General features: G+C 49.3%; 2 protein-coding genes and 1 long non-coding RNA gene across 4 annotated transcripts in view; 1 reads left to right on the top strand and 2 right to left on the bottom strand.

The window, feature by feature from the left end:
- The window catches only part of RPL7A (ribosomal protein L7a), a 233057-nt gene that overhangs the window by 182813 nt on the left and 30043 nt on the right, over positions 1–20201 (bottom strand). The gene's annotated exons all lie outside the window — the stretch shown is intronic.
- GFI1B (growth factor independent 1B transcriptional repressor) lies at positions 1254–16798 on the bottom strand. 2 transcript variants are annotated; one of them, XM_064171556.1, is made up of 7 exons: positions 16638–16798; positions 7490–7614; positions 4824–4970; positions 3742–4004; positions 3005–3142; positions 2403–2568; positions 1254–1554 (listed from the first exon to the last, which is right to left on the bottom strand). In XM_064171556.1, the coding sequence occupies exons 2-7, from the start codon at positions 7602–7604 to the stop codon at positions 1376–1378; spliced, it is 1008 nt and encodes a 335-aa protein (XP_064027626.1). In that variant the 5' UTR covers positions 7605–7614; positions 16638–16798; the 3' UTR covers positions 1254–1375. The 2 variants fall into 2 exon arrangements, with proteins under 2 accessions (XP_064027626.1, XP_064027625.1); XM_064171555.1 differs by having other exon boundaries at positions 7490–7617.
- LOC135190317 (uncharacterized) lies at positions 15821–20098 on the top strand. The gene is made up of 4 exons (XR_010308479.1): positions 15821–16254; positions 16875–17073; positions 18588–18857; positions 19926–20098. It is a non-coding gene; the product is annotated as an uncharacterized LOC135190317 (long non-coding RNA).

Raw genomic sequence — 20201 nt, forward strand, 5'->3', positions numbered from 1 at the left:
GGAGGGACTCTACAGACCTGAGTCAATGACTCCTCATCACCAGGAGGGTGGAGAAATAAAAGCCCCAGGCAGTGACTTGCCAAAGGTTATGCAGTGAGAACAAAACAGAGCTTGGAGAGTGACTGACTCTTGTTCCAGTGCTTTGTCTCAAACCCTAGACCTGGAAGGAGGAGGAAACTTCACTGCTCTGCTTGCACAACATTTGTAAGGTACTTGAATGCTCTGCCAACGTGCCCAGGTCATTTCCTCCTTGAGGAGAGTGGCTGGGAAGCAGAACTCTTGCTTGACTTTGATATCTAAGGGCCACCCTTGACCCTGCAGTGCCACAGGATTGCCCAGGACAGCTTTAAATTGCTGTGTCCAGCAGGCAGTGAAACACTGTGGGACACAGCAGCCTGGATTCCAAGAGCAGCACGGTGCTGAGACATGGCCAATGTTAGCTTTTCCAGGCATGGCTCTTCCTGGAGCTTGTTTGGTTGCCACTAAGCCCAGATCTTTGCAGCATGGTGCATGTGAGGAAGGCATTTAGAGACCCCTGTTGGCAGCCAGGGCTAGGAGCTGGGTTTTCAGTGTTTTCCTCCCACTCCAAGCTAAAAATACAGCACAGTTAACTTGTCACTTGAGCACAGTAAATGCTCTGCTGAGAGAAAAAGACTTGAGGTGTCTGCTGCCCAAATTTATCACCTGGGCAAGCCTCTGCCGAAGGCCTGTCCGGGTTGAACAGAATCTATTTGCATGCCTTATCTCCCCAGCCATCAAAGCAGAGCATTGCTTACAGCACCAGCCTGGCACAGATTGGTGCTGCCACTGGCCCGGGGCTTCCCACCTCACTGGGCTCTGCAGGTGGTGTAAAGCCAGAGTGAGAGTGGCCTTGGAGGAATTCCTCTGCATTTGCACTTGAGCAGAAGAGGACAGGTCTGGGCTGTTGCAGCTGGATCACAGAATGTCAGGGGCTGGAAGGGACTCTGAAAGCTCAGCCAGTCCAACCCCTGCCACAGCCAGGGTCATCCGAGGCAGATCACACAGGAATGCATCCAGGTGGGTTTGGAATACCTCCAGAGAGGGACACTCCACACCCCCCTTGGGCAGCCTGTTCCAGGGTTCTGTCACCCTCACAGGGAAAAACTTCCTCCTCCAAAGGAGGAATTTTTGGGAAGTGAGAGCTCCCACAGGTTTCTTTGTCACCTGCTGGGTCGTGCAAGGCCCTGGGGTGCCAGAACACCAAAGCCAATGACAGGACTTTGCCAGTGCTTGGGAGGCTGCAGGAGCTTTATGAAGTGGGCAGCACCATGCTGGATGGAGGTGCTGGAGAGGGTCTCCTTGCTTGGAGCATGCACTGGCAGTGGGAGCTGCAGCAAGGACCTGGAGCTGTCCCTCACTTGAGGCTGTGCTGGGTCTCTCGGTGCCTCCGCAGGTCCACCTTGCGCTGGAAGCCCTTGGCACAGAGCTCGCAGCTGAAGGGCTTGAAGCCAGTGTGCTTGCGGCTGTGAGTGATGAGGTTGGAGCTCTGGCTGAAGGCTTTGCCACACACCTGGCATTTGTGAGGCTTCTCCCCTGCAGGGCAGAGAAAATGGTGAGAAAAGCTGAGAGAGGAACAGCTGGAAATGGCCTTCAGCAGACTCAGACCTGACTGGGTACGCTTGGGCATCAGGGTGCTGCCAGCCACAGTGTCCTGCTGAAGTGTCTGCACACTGAGCCAGCACCAGAGGGGGAGAAGAGCCAGAGGCAGCCTTCTCCAGCCGTGTGACCTCATGCACTGCCTGCATCCAGGGCTGGGGACAGCCACGGCATGCACCATGGCTGCTCAATAACCACCTCCTCGTCCCACACAAGAGGGCATGAGGCTGAGTGATGCTTAGCCCTTCTGTTGTCTTGCTGTGCAGTGCCTCTGGACACTGCTTCCCAGCTCAGAATCTCTGTGTCTGGCACCATGATGGACTCCAGTTAGCATTTGCTCACTGGGAATCGCATCACAAGGACAGGCAGAGGGCTGGAGCACATCCCCTGTGGGGATAGCCTGAGGGAGCTGGGGCTGTTCAGCCCAGAGGAGAGAAGGCTCCAGGGAGACCTTGGAACAGCCTTCCAGCACCTGGAGGGGCTGCTGGAGAGCTGGGAAGGGACTTCTTGCAAGCACTTGTGGTGACAGGGCAGAAGGGAATGTGTTGAGGCTTGAGGAGAGCAGATTCAGGTTGGGTGCTAGGAAGAAATTCTTTCCAGTGAGGGTGGTGAGACCCTGGAACAGGTTGCCCAGGGAGGTCCAAGGCAAGGTTGGCCATGGCCTCGAGCAGCCTGATCACCACGGCAGGGGGGGTTGGAACTGGCTGCTCTTTAAGGTCCCTTCCAGGCCACCCCACTGGGTGCCAGTGTGACTGGTGCTGCTCCCTGCAGTGAGTGCTGCTCACCAGTGTGGATGTAGGTGTGCTTCTTCATGTCTGACTTCTGGTGGAAGCGTTTGCCACAGTACTGGCAGGGGTAGGGCCGCGTGTCTGAGTGGATCAGGAGGTGAGTGGAGAGGGTGGAGGAACGTTTGAAGGTCTTCCCACACATCTTGCACTCAAAGCTTCTTTCCTGTTAGGGAAGGAGAATCACAGGATGTCTGTGGCTGCAAGACAGAGCTGGAAGGGTGTTGAGAGAGTTAAGACTGGATTTGATAAGCAAATCTCCTGGGCTGGTGGCCTGATGCTTGGTGCAGCACAAAGCACGTGGGGATGGTTACCTATGGAAATGGGCTGCATCTTGTGATGCAGGCTCCTGTGCCCTCTAGGAGGAGGTGAGGCACAGAAGAACCAGCAGCAAAGATCCTTCCTTCCAAGGAACTCTTAAGGGCAGCCTAAGATTTGTGAGACCAAGATCTATGATCTTCAGAGGTCCTGGCACTGATGCTGAGTGCCATCACCTCGGGGACCTAGGAAATATCACTTCCTCTCCACTGGAGTGAGCAACAGCTGAGGTTGAAGCAGGCAGGAGGGCTGGGGAGCTGGGTCCCTGGAGACCTGCTGCCCACCTGGGAGTGGATGTTGGTGTGCTGCTCCAGGCTGACGGCGTGGCCGAAGGTTTTGCCGCACACGTCGCAGGCAAAGGGCCGGGTCCCACTGTGCGACCTTCGGACGTGCACCTCCAGGCCATGGGGAGTGGAGAACACCTGCAGAGCACAAGGGCAGTCAGGTTTTGTCACATGAGGTGGCTGTGTTTCCATCTCTGTTTTCAATTCCTCCTCCTTGAGTCTTCCCTCTTGTGGTCCATGGAAATGACCTCATTCCTGGTGCCCTTGTGCCCCAGTCAGGTTAGAATCATAGAACCATAGAATCAGCCAGGTTGGAAGAGACCTCCAAGATCATCCAGTCCAACCTGTCCCCCAGCCCTATCCAGTCAACTAGACCATGGCACTAAGTGCCTCATCCAGTCTTTTCTTGAACACCTCCAGGGATGGTGCCTCCACCACCTCCCTGGGCAGCCCATTCCAATGCCAATCACTCTCTCTGCCAGGAACTTCCTCCTAACATCCAGCCTAGACCTCCCCTGGCACAACTTGAGACTGTGTCCCCTTGTTCTGTTGCTGGTTGCCTGGGAGAAGAGGCCACCCCCCACCTGGCTACAACCTCCCTTCAGGTAGTAGTAGACAGCAACAAGGAGGTTCCCACTCTGAGCTGCAGGCACTGCACTTTGGTGCATCCATCTGGTGCATGCAATGAAAATCACCCCAGGCCTTCCCCACCCCTGAGGCTCTCCTCTCTGCCACACCTTGTTGCACTTCACACAGTGGTAGGTGTCCATGTCTGAGGAGTAATGCATGCTGTAGTCCAGGGGGGGGTCAGTGCTTGGCAGCAGGTGGCTTCCGTACAGGCTAACTGGGTGCTCCAAGAGGGCTGACTGCATGCTGGAGGACATCTGCCTGTAGTTGTAGGGCAGGTGGTAGGGGTCCCAGGAAAAGCCAGGTTTGTAGAAGGTAGGGGTGCTTGCTGTGTCGGTGCAGTCCTTGACCTGCAGGCCTGGGATGGCCACCTCTGAGTTTGCAAAAGGAGAAGTGAGTGTCAGACCACTGCCTGCAGCTGGGCACCTGTTAAAAAGCTCCCAGGTACCATTTAATGTCCTGCCTGACCTTGGGACTTGCAGTTCATAGAATCAAGCAGGTTGGAAGAGAGCTCCAAGCTCAGCCAGTCCAACCTAGCACCCAGCCCTGCCCAAGCAACCAGACCATGGCATTAAGTGCCTCATCCAGGCTTTGCTTGAACACTTCCAGGCACAGTGACTCCACCACCTCCCTGGGCAGCCCATTCCCATGCCAATCACTCTCTCTCTGTGAAGAACTTCCTCCTAACATCCAGCCTGAACCTGCCCTGGCACAGCTTGAGGCTGTGTCCCATTCTTCTGTTGCTGGTTGTTGGTAACTCCTCCTCCTTAGATTCAAATCCTGATCTCCATGCAAAGTTTCTATTAGGGTTTTGATTTCAAGCTGAGGAAATGTCATGGGAGAGGGGATGCTAAAGGACTCTGAACCCCCTCCCGCCCTGCTTCATGTGGTGTCCAGAGCAAGCATCACCTGGACACCTGCTTTGAGCTCCACAGGGCAGAGCTGCATTGGTACTTGAGATTTGGAGGCTCACTCATCAGGAATTGGAGCATCAACCTTCAGTGAGATGCTGACCTAGAGTAGAACCACAAAGGGAAACACAGGATGCTCTTGATGAGCCCTGCCTAGGGCACCTTGGACCACTGGCCTCAAAGTAAGAGCTGCCAACTACTGAAAACCTGGAGCCACTTTTGGGGGCTCCATAAACCATCCCAGCCCTGCCCTCTTGCAGTTGTGGGTTTGGATACCAGACCTTGAGCTGAAGGACCTTGCAGCATCCTGCTGAGGTACTGGACAGGGACACTCTCTTCCTTCAGGTCAGGAGGGTCCTTTTCTTGTTTTAGAACCACACATTCCAGATCCTGTTTCTGGATGTCCTCTGGTGTCTTGTCTCCTGTGGCTGCAATCACACAGTTAGTTTATGCTCCCTGTAAGAGCCTGTTGAGGTGGGGTTTTGCACTCAGTTATGAACTCAGGCTTGGCCATGTGAGCCCACACTCATTGCAGGGTGATGTAATCAGCAGGCAATCAAGGTCTGCCCATTGCTGACAAAGGGAAATTCCAAGCAGGATGAGATAAAGTAGAGAGGAGCAGGAAGAAATGACAGCAGAACCCTTGGTGTCTTCTAGAGGCAGAGAAAATGAAGCCCTGTGTCTGTAAGAACCATTTCCCTGCTTAAAACCACTGCCATGGGTGGGGGTAGCTAACAATCATTACCTGCTTCACCTCCTCACCCCCCTCCCAGAGGCCAGCATTGTTCACCTGAGTGTGTGGGCAGCCAAGCAGGGGAGCACAGAGGGGAGGTGACTGCTTTGCAAAGGTGGCCATGGAACCTCACCTGCTGGCACACCTCTCTCCAGGCTTGTCATAGTATCAGAGCATTGTTTGGGCTGGAAGAGGCCTCTAAGATGATCAGGCACAACCTTCAGCTCAGTGCCAGCATGGCCACCAAACCATGGCCCCAGGTGCCATGGCCACAGGTTTCTTGCACACCTCCAGGGATGAGGACTCCACCACCTCCCTGAGCAGCCTGTTCCACTCTGGCAGCAAAGAAATTGTTCCTAATCTCCAGCCTAAACCTCCCTGGCAGAACTTGGGACCATTTTCTCTCCTCCTGTCACCTGATACTAGGGAGAAGAGCCCAACCCCACCTCACTGCAACCTCCTTTCAGGGAGCTGTAGAGTGCAATGAGGCTTCCCCTCAGCCTCCTGTCCTGCAGACTAAACTCCCTCAGCTGCTCCTCACCAGCCCTGTTCTCCAGACCCTTCCTCAGCTCCCTTGCCTTAAGGAGACCAAGCAGCACTTGTCAGAAGCAGGCTTTACAGTAAGGATCAGACAGAGCTGCCTCCTTTCTGCTGGGGATGGGACTGGGCTGCTGAAGGACAACATTCACCTGTTGTCCAGACCCCAGAGACACAGCAAATGGCCAAAGGATGGCAGCAGGAATGGAAATGAAAGTCACAGAATGGTCTGGGTTGGGAAGGACCTCTGAAGGTCATCTAGTCCAAGCCCCTCTGCAGTAAGCAGGGGCAGCCTCAGCTAGATCAGGCTGCCCAGAGCCCTCTTGAGCCTCACCTCTTTCATCAAACTTTTTGTAGGGCTGGAGGCTGGTTGGACAGGCAGGGCCAGGACAAAGAGTAAACTGATCCTAGATTTGAATACAGCAAATTTGAATGGTGCCTTGAAGGCAAAAATAACTGCCCCAGCCCTGCCACTGCCTGGATGGCTGTGGGAGAGCATGGATAGGAGCAGAGGGAGGAGAGCAGGCAGAGCCAGAAGCAGTGTTTTTGGTGTCAATACAGCACACAGCAGCTGGACCTGCAGCTGGGAGCATGCAGGACTCCTTTCACAGTGTTATATTAGCATCAGTATTTTTTCACCCCAGTTCTAAGTTTCCTCCATCAGGAGGTGGTGAGGTAGACAAGACCCCACCTGCAGTCCTGAGTGCAGCTCTGCTGCCCCCAGCACAGGTGGGACATGGAAGTGTTGGAGCCAGCCCAGAAGAGGCCACCAAGATGCTGAGAGGGCTGCAGCAGCTCTGCTGTGAGCATAGGCTGGGAGAGTTGGGGCTGTGCAGCCTGGAGAAGAGAAGGCTTGGAGGAGACCTTGGAGTGGCCTTGCAGGATGTGAAGGGGGCTCCAGGAGGGCTGGGGAGGGACTATTGACAAGGTCTGGGAATGAGAGGAGGAGGAGGAATGGGTTTGAAGTGGCAGAGGGGAGATTGAAAGTGGATGTTAGGAAGTTGTTTGCAGTGAGGGTGGTGAGACACTGGCACAGGTTGCCCAGGGAGGTTGTGGAGCACAGAATCACCCAACGTGATCTTTGATCACGTTGGGTGATTCTGTGCTCCACAACCTCCCTGGAGATGTTCAAGGCCAGGCTGAGTGCGTCCTTGAGCAACCTGTTCTAGTAGGAGGTGTCCCTGCCTATAGCAGAGGGTTGGAACTGGCTGAGCTTCGAGGTCCCTTCCAACCTAAACCACTCTCAGTAGGTCCAGAAGGAATGTGGGCAGTGAACAGCACAAGCAGATGATCAAGGTGGCAGAGCTTTGAGTTTGTAGAAGGACAACCAAGTGCATAATCCACTCCCAGCTGCCAGGTGCCTGGCACTGCTGATCCTTCCCAAAGGTGAGCAACTGCACACAGCAAGCTCAGCTCTCAAATCTCCCCTGCCATGCAGCAGGAAACAAAAGAGGATCTACAGCTGGCTTCAGTGGGGCAGAGGGGATTTGGTTTAGGGAAAGAGGGCACACAGCAGGGCCTCAGCTTGTCCTTGGCCTGACATCCCTGTGTGAAGCCCTTATTGCTCTTCCCCTCCCTCATCTTGTCTGTTCCCTTGTCTCCCTCCCTTAGCTTGTCTGCTCAACTGCTGATTTGCTCTGGTGTAGCCTTGCAAGCCCCAGGGCTGGGTTGACTCACCAGTGAAGGCAGAGGTCCCAGGCTGCCAGGTGAGCACAGGCAGGTCATCCTCCAGGCAGCGGTGCCGGTGGTAGGTGTGAGCCTTCTTGCTCTTCACCAGGAAGGAGCGTGGCATTTCCCATCCACTGCTGGGCACAAACACAGCAGGTCAAGCTCTGTGCTCCAGGGGGGGAATTTCCTACTTGTTCCCCCCACAGATCAGCAGTGATGAGGATGAAAACTCTTCTGCTAGGGGCACAGTCCCTCTCAAAGGTCTCTCCCACTAGGATGGGTTGCTGGGGTTTAAGGTTGTGGTGGATCTCAGTTTAGGGACAGATAGAGGCTGTGGAGTGGGGTAACTGAAAAGCTTCCTGTGGGACAATCTGGGTCAGAGAATGCAGAGATGGGACAGAGTGAAGATGGGATTGCAGGCTACAGGCCAACCACAGAGGGGACACTTTGCAGTTTACCCTATAGGGCTGAGGCAAAGGTTATTGCTCTCTGAGTGGTAGTGGAGACACAGAGCACACTGCAATGGAGTGTTCTGCTCCAGAGCACAGCTGTGGCTGGGGCAGAGACACAGCAGCAGCCAGGCCCTCTCTGCTCTGGCTACAGGACATGGTGCATCTGATTTCACCCTCCCTGGGAGAACAGAGAGAGGGCAGCAGGCTGGAGATCACTCCCCTGAGAAAGGGTCTGCCTTGGTGTTTGTACTGCACCTAGAGGAGCAGGAGCCTAAGCCATGACATGGCCAGACAGAATCACAGGATGGTAGGGGCTGAGAAGGACCTCTGGAGATGATTGAGTGCAACCCCCCTGCTAAGACAGGGCCACCTAGAGAAGGTCACACAGCAACATGTCCAGGCAGGTTCTGAACCTTCCCAGAGATCTACCACTTCTCTGGGCAGCCTGCTCCAGTGCTCTGCCACTCTTCAATTAATGAAGTTCCTCTTCATGATTAGAAAGAACTTCTTGTCTGTGCCCCTTAGCCCTTGTCCTGTCACTGGGCACACAGAATTAACCAAGTTGGAATAGGCCTTGGGGATCATCGAGTCCAACCTGTTGACAAGAGCCTGGTCCCATCCTCCTGCCACCCACCCTTGAAGCATTGATGAGATTCCCTCTCAGTCTGCTCTTCTCCAGACTACAAAGCCCCATAGGAGAGATGTTCCAGTCCCCTAACCAAACAATAAGGATAGAAACATCAATCCTAGGAGAGGGGGAGCAGAAACTGCCCCCAGCCATGGTGTGTAGCTCGAGGATGTTGGACTCTGGGTGCAGGAGGTCACCTTTTGGATCTGACTCAAATCTCACAAACGGTTGAAACGAGGGCTGGGGAGCATCAAATGCTGACATTTAATCAGACCAAATTCTCTTGCACTGAAGCTGTTATCTCAGCTAGCCAGAGCCCAGCCCGCCCTGTGCCCGCTGCCCACGGCTGCTAACTGTTCTGGTGGAGGTGCAGGGTGACAGCAGGCTTGGGGCTTGTGTACAGCAGCATCAGCTGGCACCTTATTTGCATGCATATTTGCATTTTCCTTTGCAATTGTTCAGGATAGCAGCACTAAAAGCAAATCTGGGTGCATTTTATAGCAGAAGCCAGCAGTAAGTCCTGGCTGCATTGATGGGAAAGTGAATTGCTGCGTTTTAGGTTGCTACTGTGAGCAGTTGAAGTGGAACTGACTTACTCACTGAAAAAAACAGACCAAAACCAAGGCACAAAATTTGCTCCTGTGAAGCAAGAAGGAGCTGAAATGTCTGTGTAGAATCCTAGAATCAAGCAGGTTGGAAGAGAGCTCCAAGCTTGTCCAGTCTGACCAAGCACCCAGCCCTGGCCAATCAACCAGACCATGGCACTAAGTGCCCCAGCCAGGCTCTTCTCAATGCAGGCTCCTGCAACCCCAAGCAGTCAGGGATGGGAAAAAGATCTGCTCTGCTGCCCAGGGTACAGAAGTGCTCACACTACCCCCTCCATGCTAGAGAGAACCCACAGCCCAGCATGGGTTTGGCTTAGAGATCCAAGGGCCACGTTGCCAGGGGTGCCTGCAGCTGAAGGGCTGTGCAGTGTGGAATTCTGAGGTCTGCACTGCAGTACAAGAGGGATGTGGAGGTGCTGGAGCAGGTCTAGAGGAAGGCAACAAAGCTGGGGAAGGGCCTGGATAATAAATCTGATGAGGAGTGACTGAGGGAGCTGGGGATGGGTAGTGTGAAACAGAGGAGGCTGAGGGCAGAGCTCATTGCTGTCTACAGCTACCTGAAGGGATATTGTGGAGAGGCTGCTGCTGGGCTCTGCTTACAGGTCACTGGAGACAGAAGAAGAGGGAATGGCCTCGAGCTGAGGCTGAGGAGGTTTAGACTGGACATTAGGATAAAGTTTTTCACAGAGAGAGTGGTCAGGGACTGGACTAAGCTGCCCAGGGAGGTGGTGGAGTCCCCCAGCCTGGCTGTGTTTCAGGGTGGTTTGGATGTGGTGCTTAGGGAGATGGTTTAAGGTGAATCTTGCAGAGTAGGGCTCTAGGCTGGAACTGGTGCTCCTGAGGGGCTCTGCCCAGCTGCATGGCTCTGTGGTTCTGCTGGGACAGGTGGGCTGATGTCCAGCAGGATCAGATGCTCCCCAGCCCAGCTGCCTTTGGAAATGCAGCTGGAGCTGGCTCCTTAAATCTGGTCTCTAAGATTCCCACTGTTCATCTGGGACTTAAGGGATAACTCTTGGTGTCTACTTCAGCTTGCTTTTTCCTCTCTTCACTTGCTTTTCTTCAGCTTTTTTTTTCCTCCCCCAAGTAATTTGCATGTAACTGGAGATGAATGAGAGAAAGCAGAGCCCCGGAGTGGATTTCTTAATTTTAGAACGAGGACAAAACGATCCTGAGCACAAACCCTAAACATGCCCTTGAGGGAAGGGACACTGAAGTTTCTTGCTGTATTTGCTCTCCTGGTACTGCCTAGTGAGGCTCCTTCCATGTATCTTAGCCTGACAAAAGGCTGCGGGCACAGAAATGCCTCCAGCTTGGCACAAACAGGGGAGTGGTCATGCAGTGAGGTGGGAGTTGGTCTCCTCTCCTTAGTGTCAAGTGATAGAAGGGGAGGAAATGCAGCCAGAGGAGTGTGGGCAGCAGGGCAAGTGAGGGCATTCTGCCCCTTGACTCTGCTCTGCTGAGACCTCACCTCAAATACTGCCTCCAGTTTTGGTGTCCCCAGCAGAAGGAGGACACTGCTGGAGTCAGTCCAGAGCAGGCCACAAAGATGCTCCAAGGGCTGGAGCAGCTCTGCTGTGAGGAAAGGATGAGGGAGCTGGGGGTGTGCAGCCTGGAGAAGACTCTGGGGAGACCTTACAGCTGCCTGCCAATACCTGAAGGGAAGCTACTGGAAGGTTCTTCTCCCTGTCTCAGGTGGATGAGAGGAAATGGCCTGACACTGTGCCAGGGGAGGGTTAGGATGGAGACCAGGGAAAACTTCTTTGCTGCAAGAGTGGCCAAGGGTTGGAACAGGCTGCCCAGGGAGGTGGTGGAGTCCCCATCCCTGGAGCTGTTCAAGAAACCTGTAGACATGGCACTTAGGGACATGGCTTAGTGGCCATGCTGGTGTTGGGTCACTGATTGGACTGGCTGATCTTAGAGAGCTTTTCCAAGCCAAACAATTCTGTGATTCTTTTACCCTTCTGCATCCAGCATAACCCTGCTCAGCCTGTGCACCTCCTAGCAGGAATGCTTAGCTCAGAGGGTCTTGCTGCTCCTTGTCAGTGCCAGATGGAATATCTCTGCTTCAAGCTGTGCTCTGCAATAAAAGATGTGCCCCAAGTTCCAGTCCTGCCACAAACCCTTTCTACATGGAATTTCCACTCATGTCAAAGGGATTTTCCCATGTGGTGGGGCAGGACCAGAGTCCACAATGGAAGGCATTCATAGCAGCACACTTCAGACATTGGATTTCTTTGTGTAAGTTAACCACCTAATTTCCCTGGGCTTCCCACACAGTGGGAGGAAGAAGCTCTGGAAGCGAATTATTGAACATGGAATGAAAGCCTGCACCCAGCAATGTCTGCTGAAGAGTCACTCTCTCTGCCCACCAGCTAAAAGACCTCTTAGGATTAGCAGGGCAGCTCAGCCAGGACAGTTAGAGGCTGGAGATGTATGGCACAAGCAGAAAATCACTACAGCATCAGCCAGGACAGTTAGAGGCTGGAGATGTATGGCACAAGCAGAAGATCACCACAGCAGCAGCCAGGACAGTTAGAGGCTGGAGATGAGTGGCACAAGCAGAAGATCACCACAGCAGCAGCCAGGACAGTTGGAGGCTGGACATGGATGGCATAAGAAAAAGACCACCACAGCACCAGCCAGGACAGTGAGAGGCTGGAGATGAGTGGCACAAGCAGAAGACCACCACAGCACCAGCCAGGACAGTTAGAGGCTGGAGATGTATGGCACAAGCAGAAGACCACCATAGCATCAGCCAGGACAGTGAGAGGCTGGAGATGAGTGGCACAAGCAGAAGACCACCATAGCATCAGCCAGGACAGTGAGAGGCTGGAGATGAGTGGCACAAGCAGAAGATCACCACAGCATCAGCCAGGACAGTGAGAGGCTGGAGATGAGTGGCACAAGCAATCTTGCAGTGTTTTATGGCAGGTAGGTGAAGGCACTGGGCGCAGCTCCTCCTTTCTGAGGGTTGATGCACATGAGTGGGTGGAATTGTTTTCTGGCTGCGTTTGCCCCAGCAGATGTAAAAGTCAAATTCAGGCCAGTATCTTGCCTGCTGATAAGGGCCTGCAGCGAGCACAACGAGCTTGAATAGGCTGCTGAACGTTACAAAAGGAAGTTACCTTCCCCCACCCCACTTTAAAGAGAAAACAGGAACTGGGAGCCCAAAGCATGGTTAATTAACAACTGCATTGGGCTGTCTTTGTGATTCACGCAGCCGGCGGAGAGGAAAACTTAGAAGCACAGATTGTGAGAGGGGGGAAAAAAAAAACCCAACCACTTCACTCTCCTTCAAATTCTGATCACCAGCAGCAAAGGATCAGCTGCTGCTAATGGCTAACTGGGAAAGGAGTGCCACAAACACTCTGCTGCATCTCAAAGCCATTGAAGCTTCCAATAGGATTTAGCTTCAACCTTTAGCCAAATGTTAAACTGCCTTTTTTTGGGTTGTTGGTAATGGAATTCACTCTTGCCAGCCCTCCTGGCAGCAGTTTCCCCCTTGTCTGACAGATACCCAAGGGAATTGGTTGCTTTGGGGCAGCAGTGGCTCCCCAGAATGGAAGTGTGGTGGCATTTTGCTGGATCCAAATGAGCATTCTTATTTGTTTTGTCATTCATGTAGCTGTGCAATAATGTAGTAACCTGCCCTCAGGCAGAGACAGCCACAGGGACCCAAGGGAAAAGGCTTTGCTTCACTGTTTTGGGTACCTAACTTGAAGCACCTTAGAAGGGCTTCTTTTAACCTGTTCTGAATTCCCCAGTCAGATCTGAAAGTGGAGCCAGCAGTGCTGTGTTCCCTCCCTGGGCTCAAACACCAAATTCCTTCCTCCTCAGCCATGCTCTCTGCTGACTTTGCAGCCAATCGCCTGCAAAACTCTGAACGTGAGACCCAAACACTGCAGCTTGCACAAGAACCAAATTGCAAAGGGGCTTTTAGGGGTTGGTTTCTGACTTCAGGATCCTAATTTCACCAGATCCTATGTTCCTGGTGAAGTCTCACTTCTCAGCATGGCACCTATAAAAGGCTCTCACCCATAGGAGAATGTGAAAGCAACGACAGATTATCACAGAATCACTGGTGAAAAAGACACTCCAGGTTGGAAAAGACACTCAGGACCACCAAGTCCAACCTCTAACTCTACTCTACAAGAGTCACCTTAAACCATGGAGTTCTTCTCTCTGGTTCCTTCTGTGCCTCGCAGCACAACCCCCTGATGTTGGGACCAGGTGCTTGCAGGATTGGGCCACTTTGGATCAAGAACCCAATCTGCAGCACAAATTCCATCCTAAAGCTGATTTTCATCTTCCTCTTAATTCAAGCAGTGCCATTTTCCAATCTACAAGGTTAACTGTAGAGGTAAAACCCTTTCCCCCACTACACTGAGCTGAAATATTTCACTGCAGTTGCTGCAGAGCTTCATGTTGAGCTGAGTGCACAAAGTTTTAGGCTAAGAGGTTTATTTCCTTCCTATGGTTTAGGTTATATTTAAATCTGAATATTGCTTTTTTCCCTCCTTGTTCTGGTAAAGTTGAAGCTTCCAACAATAGAGAAGAGTTTGTCTTTCAGAAGACAGGAGGGGGAAAAAAGAGGATGAAAGAGAACACCACCTGTGTGTGGAATTGTTAAGAGCCCAACTAAAACAAGAGGGTTTATGGATTTACATCTAAAATCACTCTCAAATCTCCATTGGCAGGAAAATTCATCACCTCTCCACTGCTCCACCCCTGCAAAATTCAGGGTACTTGGGGGAAGTCATTTAAATCTGGCTTTTTCTTAGGGGCAGAATGAGCAGAACACTTAGCAGTGCTGTGGCCAGACTGGGCAGAGGGTTAGCAAATTCTGGGTGGAAATTTTGTCCCAGGAGTGGAAGGGAAGTGCTGAGACACCTGCAGCAATAAGCACTTCTTCTGCAGGAGCCTCATTTAGCTCTTCATCAAGTTGGGACAGCCACTGGCTTTAGCTAACTCTGCCTCAGCCTTCCATGGATAGATTTAAACAGAGCAACCTAAGACATTTTAGATCCTCTTAACACAGAGATGCACTTCCCGGGTGAACTTCGACGTTTGCTCTCCTGCTCAGTGCATTGGATCAACCTGGTGGTGGATGAGAAGTGTCTGTAAGGAGCTGATTCCATGTGCTGAAAGCTGTTAACTCTGATCACTAAGGCTAGAGACTGAGGGTGGAGAAAGAATAAAATGAAAGAGCATAAATGAAAGAAAAGATAAAACTAAAAGAATCAAAGAAAAGAAGTAAAAGTGTTAGAGAAATAAAATAAGCTTAAAATAAAATCACTAAAAATGAAACAAAACTAAATGAAATAAATATAATAAAATGAAGTGAATTAAGCAAAAGATAAAATGATAAAATCAAAGTGTGGACATGGAAGCATTAAAGAAATCATTTTAAAAGTAGAACAAAAAAGAAAACAAAATAAATGAAATAAAATACAATAAAATGAAGTGAATTAAACAAAAGGCAAAATACCAAAATGAAATAAAATTAAATAAAATCATTCAAGAAATAATTTTTTAAATTAAAATGCAAAGAAAAGAAATAAAATATAATAAAATGAAGTGAATGAAACAAATGATAAAAGAATTAAAGGAAATAAAACTAAAGAAATAAAATCATTCAAGAAATAATGAAATAAAATAACATTCAAGAAATAGGCTGATGAAACAAAATATCATAAAATAAAATGAAGGGAATTAAGCAAAAGATAAAATTAAAGAAATAAATCATTCAAGAAATAAAATATTAAAAAATAAGAAGAAATAAAATGAAATATAATAAAATGAAGTGAACGAAACAAAAGATAAAATAATTGAATGAAAGAAAATCCAAGAAATAAAATCATTAAAGAAATAAAAGATTTAAAAAGAAAGAAATAAACTACAATAAAATGAAGTGAACAAAAGGGAAAATAAAATGAAATAAAATTAAAGAAATAGAACAACTAAAAAAATAAAAATAAAAAAATAAAATAAAATAAGCAAAAGATAAAATAATTAAAGAAAAACAAAGAAGTAAAATCATTAAAGAAATAAAATATTGAAGAAGAAAAATAATAAAATGAAGTGAATGGAACAAAAGATCAAATAATAAAATAAAATAAAACAAACAAACAAATAAATAAATTTAAAAATCAAATAAAAATAAATGCAACAAAATGAAGTGAATTAAGCAAAAGATAAAATAATTAAAGAAAATTGAAGTAATAAAATCATTAAAGCAACAAAATAATGTTAAAAACTAAAATGAAAAGAAATGAAATAAAATAGAAGAAAATGAAGTGAATGAAACAAAAAGACAAAATAATAAAGTGAAATTGAAAAATAAAATCATTAAAGAAATCAAATAATAAAAAGGAAATGCAATAAAATGTAATAAAGTAAAATGAAGTGGATTAAAAGATGAAAGAATTAAATGAAATAAAATTAAATACAATATTTTTGAATAAATAAATAAACGAAATATAATAAAATGAAGTGAAAGAGGTAAAAGGTAAAATAATAAAATGAAATAAATGAAATAAAAGATATAAAATAATTTAAAAATAAAAAGCTAAATAAATGAAAGGCAATAGAATAAAATGAAGTGAATGAAGTAAAAGTTGAAGTAATAAAATGAAATAAATGAAAGGTAAAATAAAATAATAAAATGAAATAAGTAACATGAAAGAAAAAATAAGAAAAGAAAGTGGATAAAAGATAATAAAGTGAAGGGAACAAAAAAAATAGAAAGCAATGAAATAATAATCATTAATAAAATGAAAACATATAATCATGAAATAAAAAAGAATAAAATTACTTTTTCAAGTGTAAAATTAAGTGAATAATAAAATAAGCCAAAAGAATATTAATTAAAAGAAAAGAAAGTTGGAGGAGATGATCTCAAAGGTCCCTTCCAGGCGAAGCCACTCCATGGAAATACAATGAACGTGAAAGGAAACTCTAAACTAAAAGATGGATTTGAAGCAAGAAGTCCTCAAGAGGAGAAACTCTGAATCCTCATCTAGCAAAACTGGCAGAGATTAACTGGTTCCTGAATTTCGTGCTCTGGCCCTCTAAAAGAGCAGCTCAAAGGTAAGTGAAGTCCAAAAGCCTCCATCTAGAAGCTGTTCCTGCTGCATGGAGCTTGCCAGGACACAGGTGCCTGAGCCCACTCACACATCTTTTGTTACTGTGCTTTGGTCTTCCCATTTTTATGTGTGAGGACAAATTAGGTGCTGGGAATATCAGTGCAAAAGGTTTGAGGGAATCATTAGCACCAAGGGATCATAGAACCATAGAATCAACCAGGTAGGAAGAGACCTCCCTCGGTGGGGGGGGGAAGAAAAAGGAAAGGTGCAGCCACAATAACTGCAAAGACAAGCAAGGAGAGGGAGAAAAAGAGCAGAAAGAGCATAGGAGAGAAACGAAGGAAAGCCAAACGGGCTGAAAAGTGTTGAGAAGCATAAATGAGTCACCTGTATGAGGGACTGCGCTTGGATGGAGTCTCCTGGAAGCCTCCCAGACAAGCGAGACGTCGTCTTCTCTCTGGGCTCCTCTTCCACTTTTTCTCTCAGTTGCAGGCTGCTGAAATAGATACTTCTCCTTTTTTTTTTTTTTCTTTTTCCTCTCTCTGGTTTGTTGCCTTTTTTTTTTTTTTTTTTTTTTTTCTTCCTCTCCCTTGCCCCTGTTCCCCTCCCTGATTTTTCAATCAGATTATTTGTGTCAAAATCTGGCGGCGAAGAGCGCAGCCAATAGAGAAGCAGAGCCCAGGCTGTATTTGCTTATCAAAACTTCCCAGGACTTTGAAAACTTGAAGAGAATTCACCGTGCCCAGCTCGAAACCCTGGGGGGCAGCACCCTCCGCTTTGCCTGCTGTCATGTTGACACAGAGCATGACACCGGTGCAAGAAGGTACACCAAGAAGGAGTTTTGTTGTCTTTGCCTTTGCAAAAATACCCCCCCCCGCCCCCCGCCCCAGAAAGGAAAGAATAGCTCCTAGAAACCTGTATTTTGACACCAGTTCATGGTATCTTTCCCAAACAGACACACCATCTGTCTGACATGCACACACACTCACATCCTTCAGCCTCATAAACAAACCCATTTAGCACATATGCAGAGAATTATTTGATTCCAGAGCGAATCTTTTATCTCTCCAATTTCCAAGGAAGAAAAAAAAAAGGGGGGGTGGGGGTGGGGGGGAACAACAACAACAACCAAAACAACATCCATGCAGAGTTACCAAGTCACAAAGATGTGTGGTTAATCAGCTGTCGTTGTGCTGGGGTGGGTGTGTGTGCATTGCTCTATCGATACACAGCTGTATACAGGGGATAAATATAGATTAAGAAAGCTCATTAAGCGAGCTCGTTAACGAGCATCTTCGCGACGAGCTCGTAGAGAGCAACAATAAGAATTTGCACTTCTATCACTTGCTTTTAAAACAAAAGGGGTTTAAAAGTGGCTTGGCAACCGCGGAAGAATTGATTGCTGAACCTCTCTTCGTAAGGGCAGGTGGAAGGAGGGAGGATGAAGCAGAGAGAGGTCTCAGCTCACTGCCTTGTTCTGGAGCAGAGGTGGGAAGAGCAGCTGGAGAACAGGGAGGTTCTGGTCTAGTGAGAGGTGTCCCTGCCCATGGCGAGGGGAGTGGAACTTCAAGGTCTTTAAGGTCCCTTAAGATCTTTAGGGTCCCTTCCAACTCAACCCATTCTGTGACTCTGTGATGCTGTGATTCTTGTCAAAATCCTCCTGTTTGGGGACAAACAAGGAGCCTTGATCTCCCTAAATGCTTGGCAGCAGGAGGAATTCCTTGGTGTCACCTATTCTGTGCTAACCACAGCCTTCCTGCCTGTGCCCTCCTGTGCTCCCGGTGTGCTCTGTGCCTGGCTGGCACCTGGACAGCAAAGAGAAGTCTATAATTTAAGCCATATAGAAGCATGCACACAGCTGATGAGTGCCAAGTGCTGGGACACCACCGCCAGAGAAATGCCTTCACTTCACAGAACCACAGAATGGTTTGGGTTGCAAAACACCACAAAGATCATGGAGTCCAACCTTCAGCCACCATGGCCACTAAACCCCAACTGCCATAGCCACAGACTTCTCGCACACCTCCAGGGATGGGGCACTCCACCACCTGCCTGGGCAGCCTGTTCCAATCCCTGACTGCTCCTGCAGCAAAGAAATTGTTCCTCATCTCCTACCTAACCCTCCCGTCGCACAATTTCAGTCCGTTTGTCTTGTTCTATCACCTTTATTTCATGGAGGAGTTCTGCTCCTGGTAAGCATTTAGGGAGATCAGCTCTCTGCATTTCCCCATGTTCCACAGCCGGCTGCGTTAAAGCAGCACTCAGGTGCAGCACCCTGCTGCAGACGGGGTGGTGAGAGCAGCAAGAAGCAGTAACCCTTCCTCTGCCCTGTGCCAGGGTCGGCGGGAGGTTGGCGTTTCCCTGGGGGGAGCAGATGTGGTCCAGAGACGCTGCAGATGCAGAGCTGCGCCCTGGAGGCGGTGAGCCCGAGCGCTCTCTGCTGGGACAGCCGCAAGTCACAGCTCTTGTCACCGTGCCCTGGCATCGCCCCGTGCCACCAGCCGCGCTCTGCAACGGGGTTTGACTGCAACTTGGAGAGAGAGGAGCGAAGGCTTCACCCGCAGTGAAAAAGACTTCAGATTTTCATGTTAACCCATCTGTCACTCGGTGAGCACAATTAATTCCTGTTGTTTACAGAAGAGAACAATCCCTCTTGCCTCTCCCTCCTCCCCTCCTTATTTATCTAGCTGGGTTTTGCATGCCAGCCCCGTTCCCAAGGCATTGTGCTGGGAGCTGATTTGCATCCCCTTAAACACAGGCATTTGAGGGATCGCATTTCCCGCTCCCAAACCAAGCACTGTAACAGCAACCCCACTGTAACAGCTTCACATGAAGGCAGCTCCAGGAATTAAAGGCAACAGGAAAATGACAAGCTGCTGGAAGGGCCGAGGTGTTATTTTGTGAGAGGTTGGAGCTGGCTCCTGCCAGCCAAACCCCCTCTCCCCCTGCACCCAGCACAGACTTGCTGGTGATGCAGAGTGTGGCTCTCAAACTCCAGGCAGCAAGAGCAAGGCAGCCACGGCAAAAAACCCAACACTACAGGCAGCTCCTTGTGCAAAAATACACTCACAGGTTTGTAGATTCATAGAATGGGTTGGGTTGGAAGGGACCTCAAGATTGCCCAGTTCCAACTCTGCTGCCATGGGCAGGGACAGCTCCCACCAGCACAGGTTGCTCAAGGCCTCCTCCAGCCTGGCCTTGAACACCTCCAGGGAGGTTGTGGAGCACAGCATCACATTATTTGATCACATTCTGTGATTCCATGCTTCACAACCTCCCTGGGCAACCTGTCCCAGTGCCTCCCCACCCTCATTGTCAAGATGTTCTTCCTAGCACTACAGAGAGATGGGGACACTGCTGAGTCTGCTTCAGCTCTCACCCTCCTCTTCTCCCTTCATTTTACTTCAGGAGTTCCTACAGAGCAGGATGGAAGTGCAGGCAGTGACTGCTTTGACTTGTGCTGTTCTTTCTCTTCCCTACATTTCTGGTTAAGGCTCCTGTTAAATTGTCTCCTCTCCTCTGATGTCTCCATCCAAAGGTGACTTGTCCAAGCTGAATTTAAAGCCAGAGTGCTGGAGGTGCTTTTTGGGTTAGAAGGACCTTTGGGCTGACTCCATGTGGTCATTCTCATTTCACAGTGATAGGCTTTTCTCCTGTTTTCTCTCCTTGTTTCAGTGCCAGCAGGGAGTGGAGAGTGGCAGAGGGCTTATCTTATTCCACTTCTATGACTCTATTGATCAGGCATTGGAACCTGGGATCCAATCCCAGGATCAGGCATTGGAACCTGATCAGGATGCCCAGGGAGGTGGTGGAGTCACTGTTCCTGGAGGTGTTCAAGAAAGGTGGGGACATGGTTTAATGGGCTTGGTGGTGCTGGACTTGATACTAAAGGACTCTTCCAACCAAGACAGTTCTTCGATTCCATCTGAGCTTGGATGAGCCCATGTGGGC

Source organism: Pogoniulus pusillus, chromosome 35, assembly GCF_015220805.1.
Source record: "Pogoniulus pusillus isolate bPogPus1 chromosome 35, bPogPus1.pri, whole genome shotgun sequence".
Lineage (NCBI taxonomy): Eukaryota > Metazoa > Chordata > Aves > Piciformes > Lybiidae > Pogoniulus > Pogoniulus pusillus.

What these genes read in the sequence shown, in the direction of transcription:
- GFI1B (XM_064171556.1), bottom strand. Translation starts at nt 7,604, where the DNA reads ATGCCACGCTCCTTCCTGGTGAAGAGCAAGAAGGCTCACACCTACCAC. An exon ending in GCAAGGTCCTTCAGCTCAAG is followed by an intron (nt 4,005 to 4,823) that starts GTCTGGTATCCA and finishes TTGCAAACTCAG; the next exon opens with AGGTGGCCATCCCAGGCCTG. An exon ending in GCACACCTACATCCACACTG is followed by an intron (nt 1,555 to 2,402) that starts GTGAGCAGCACT and finishes TCTGCCCTGCAG; the next exon opens with GGGAGAAGCCTCACAAATGC.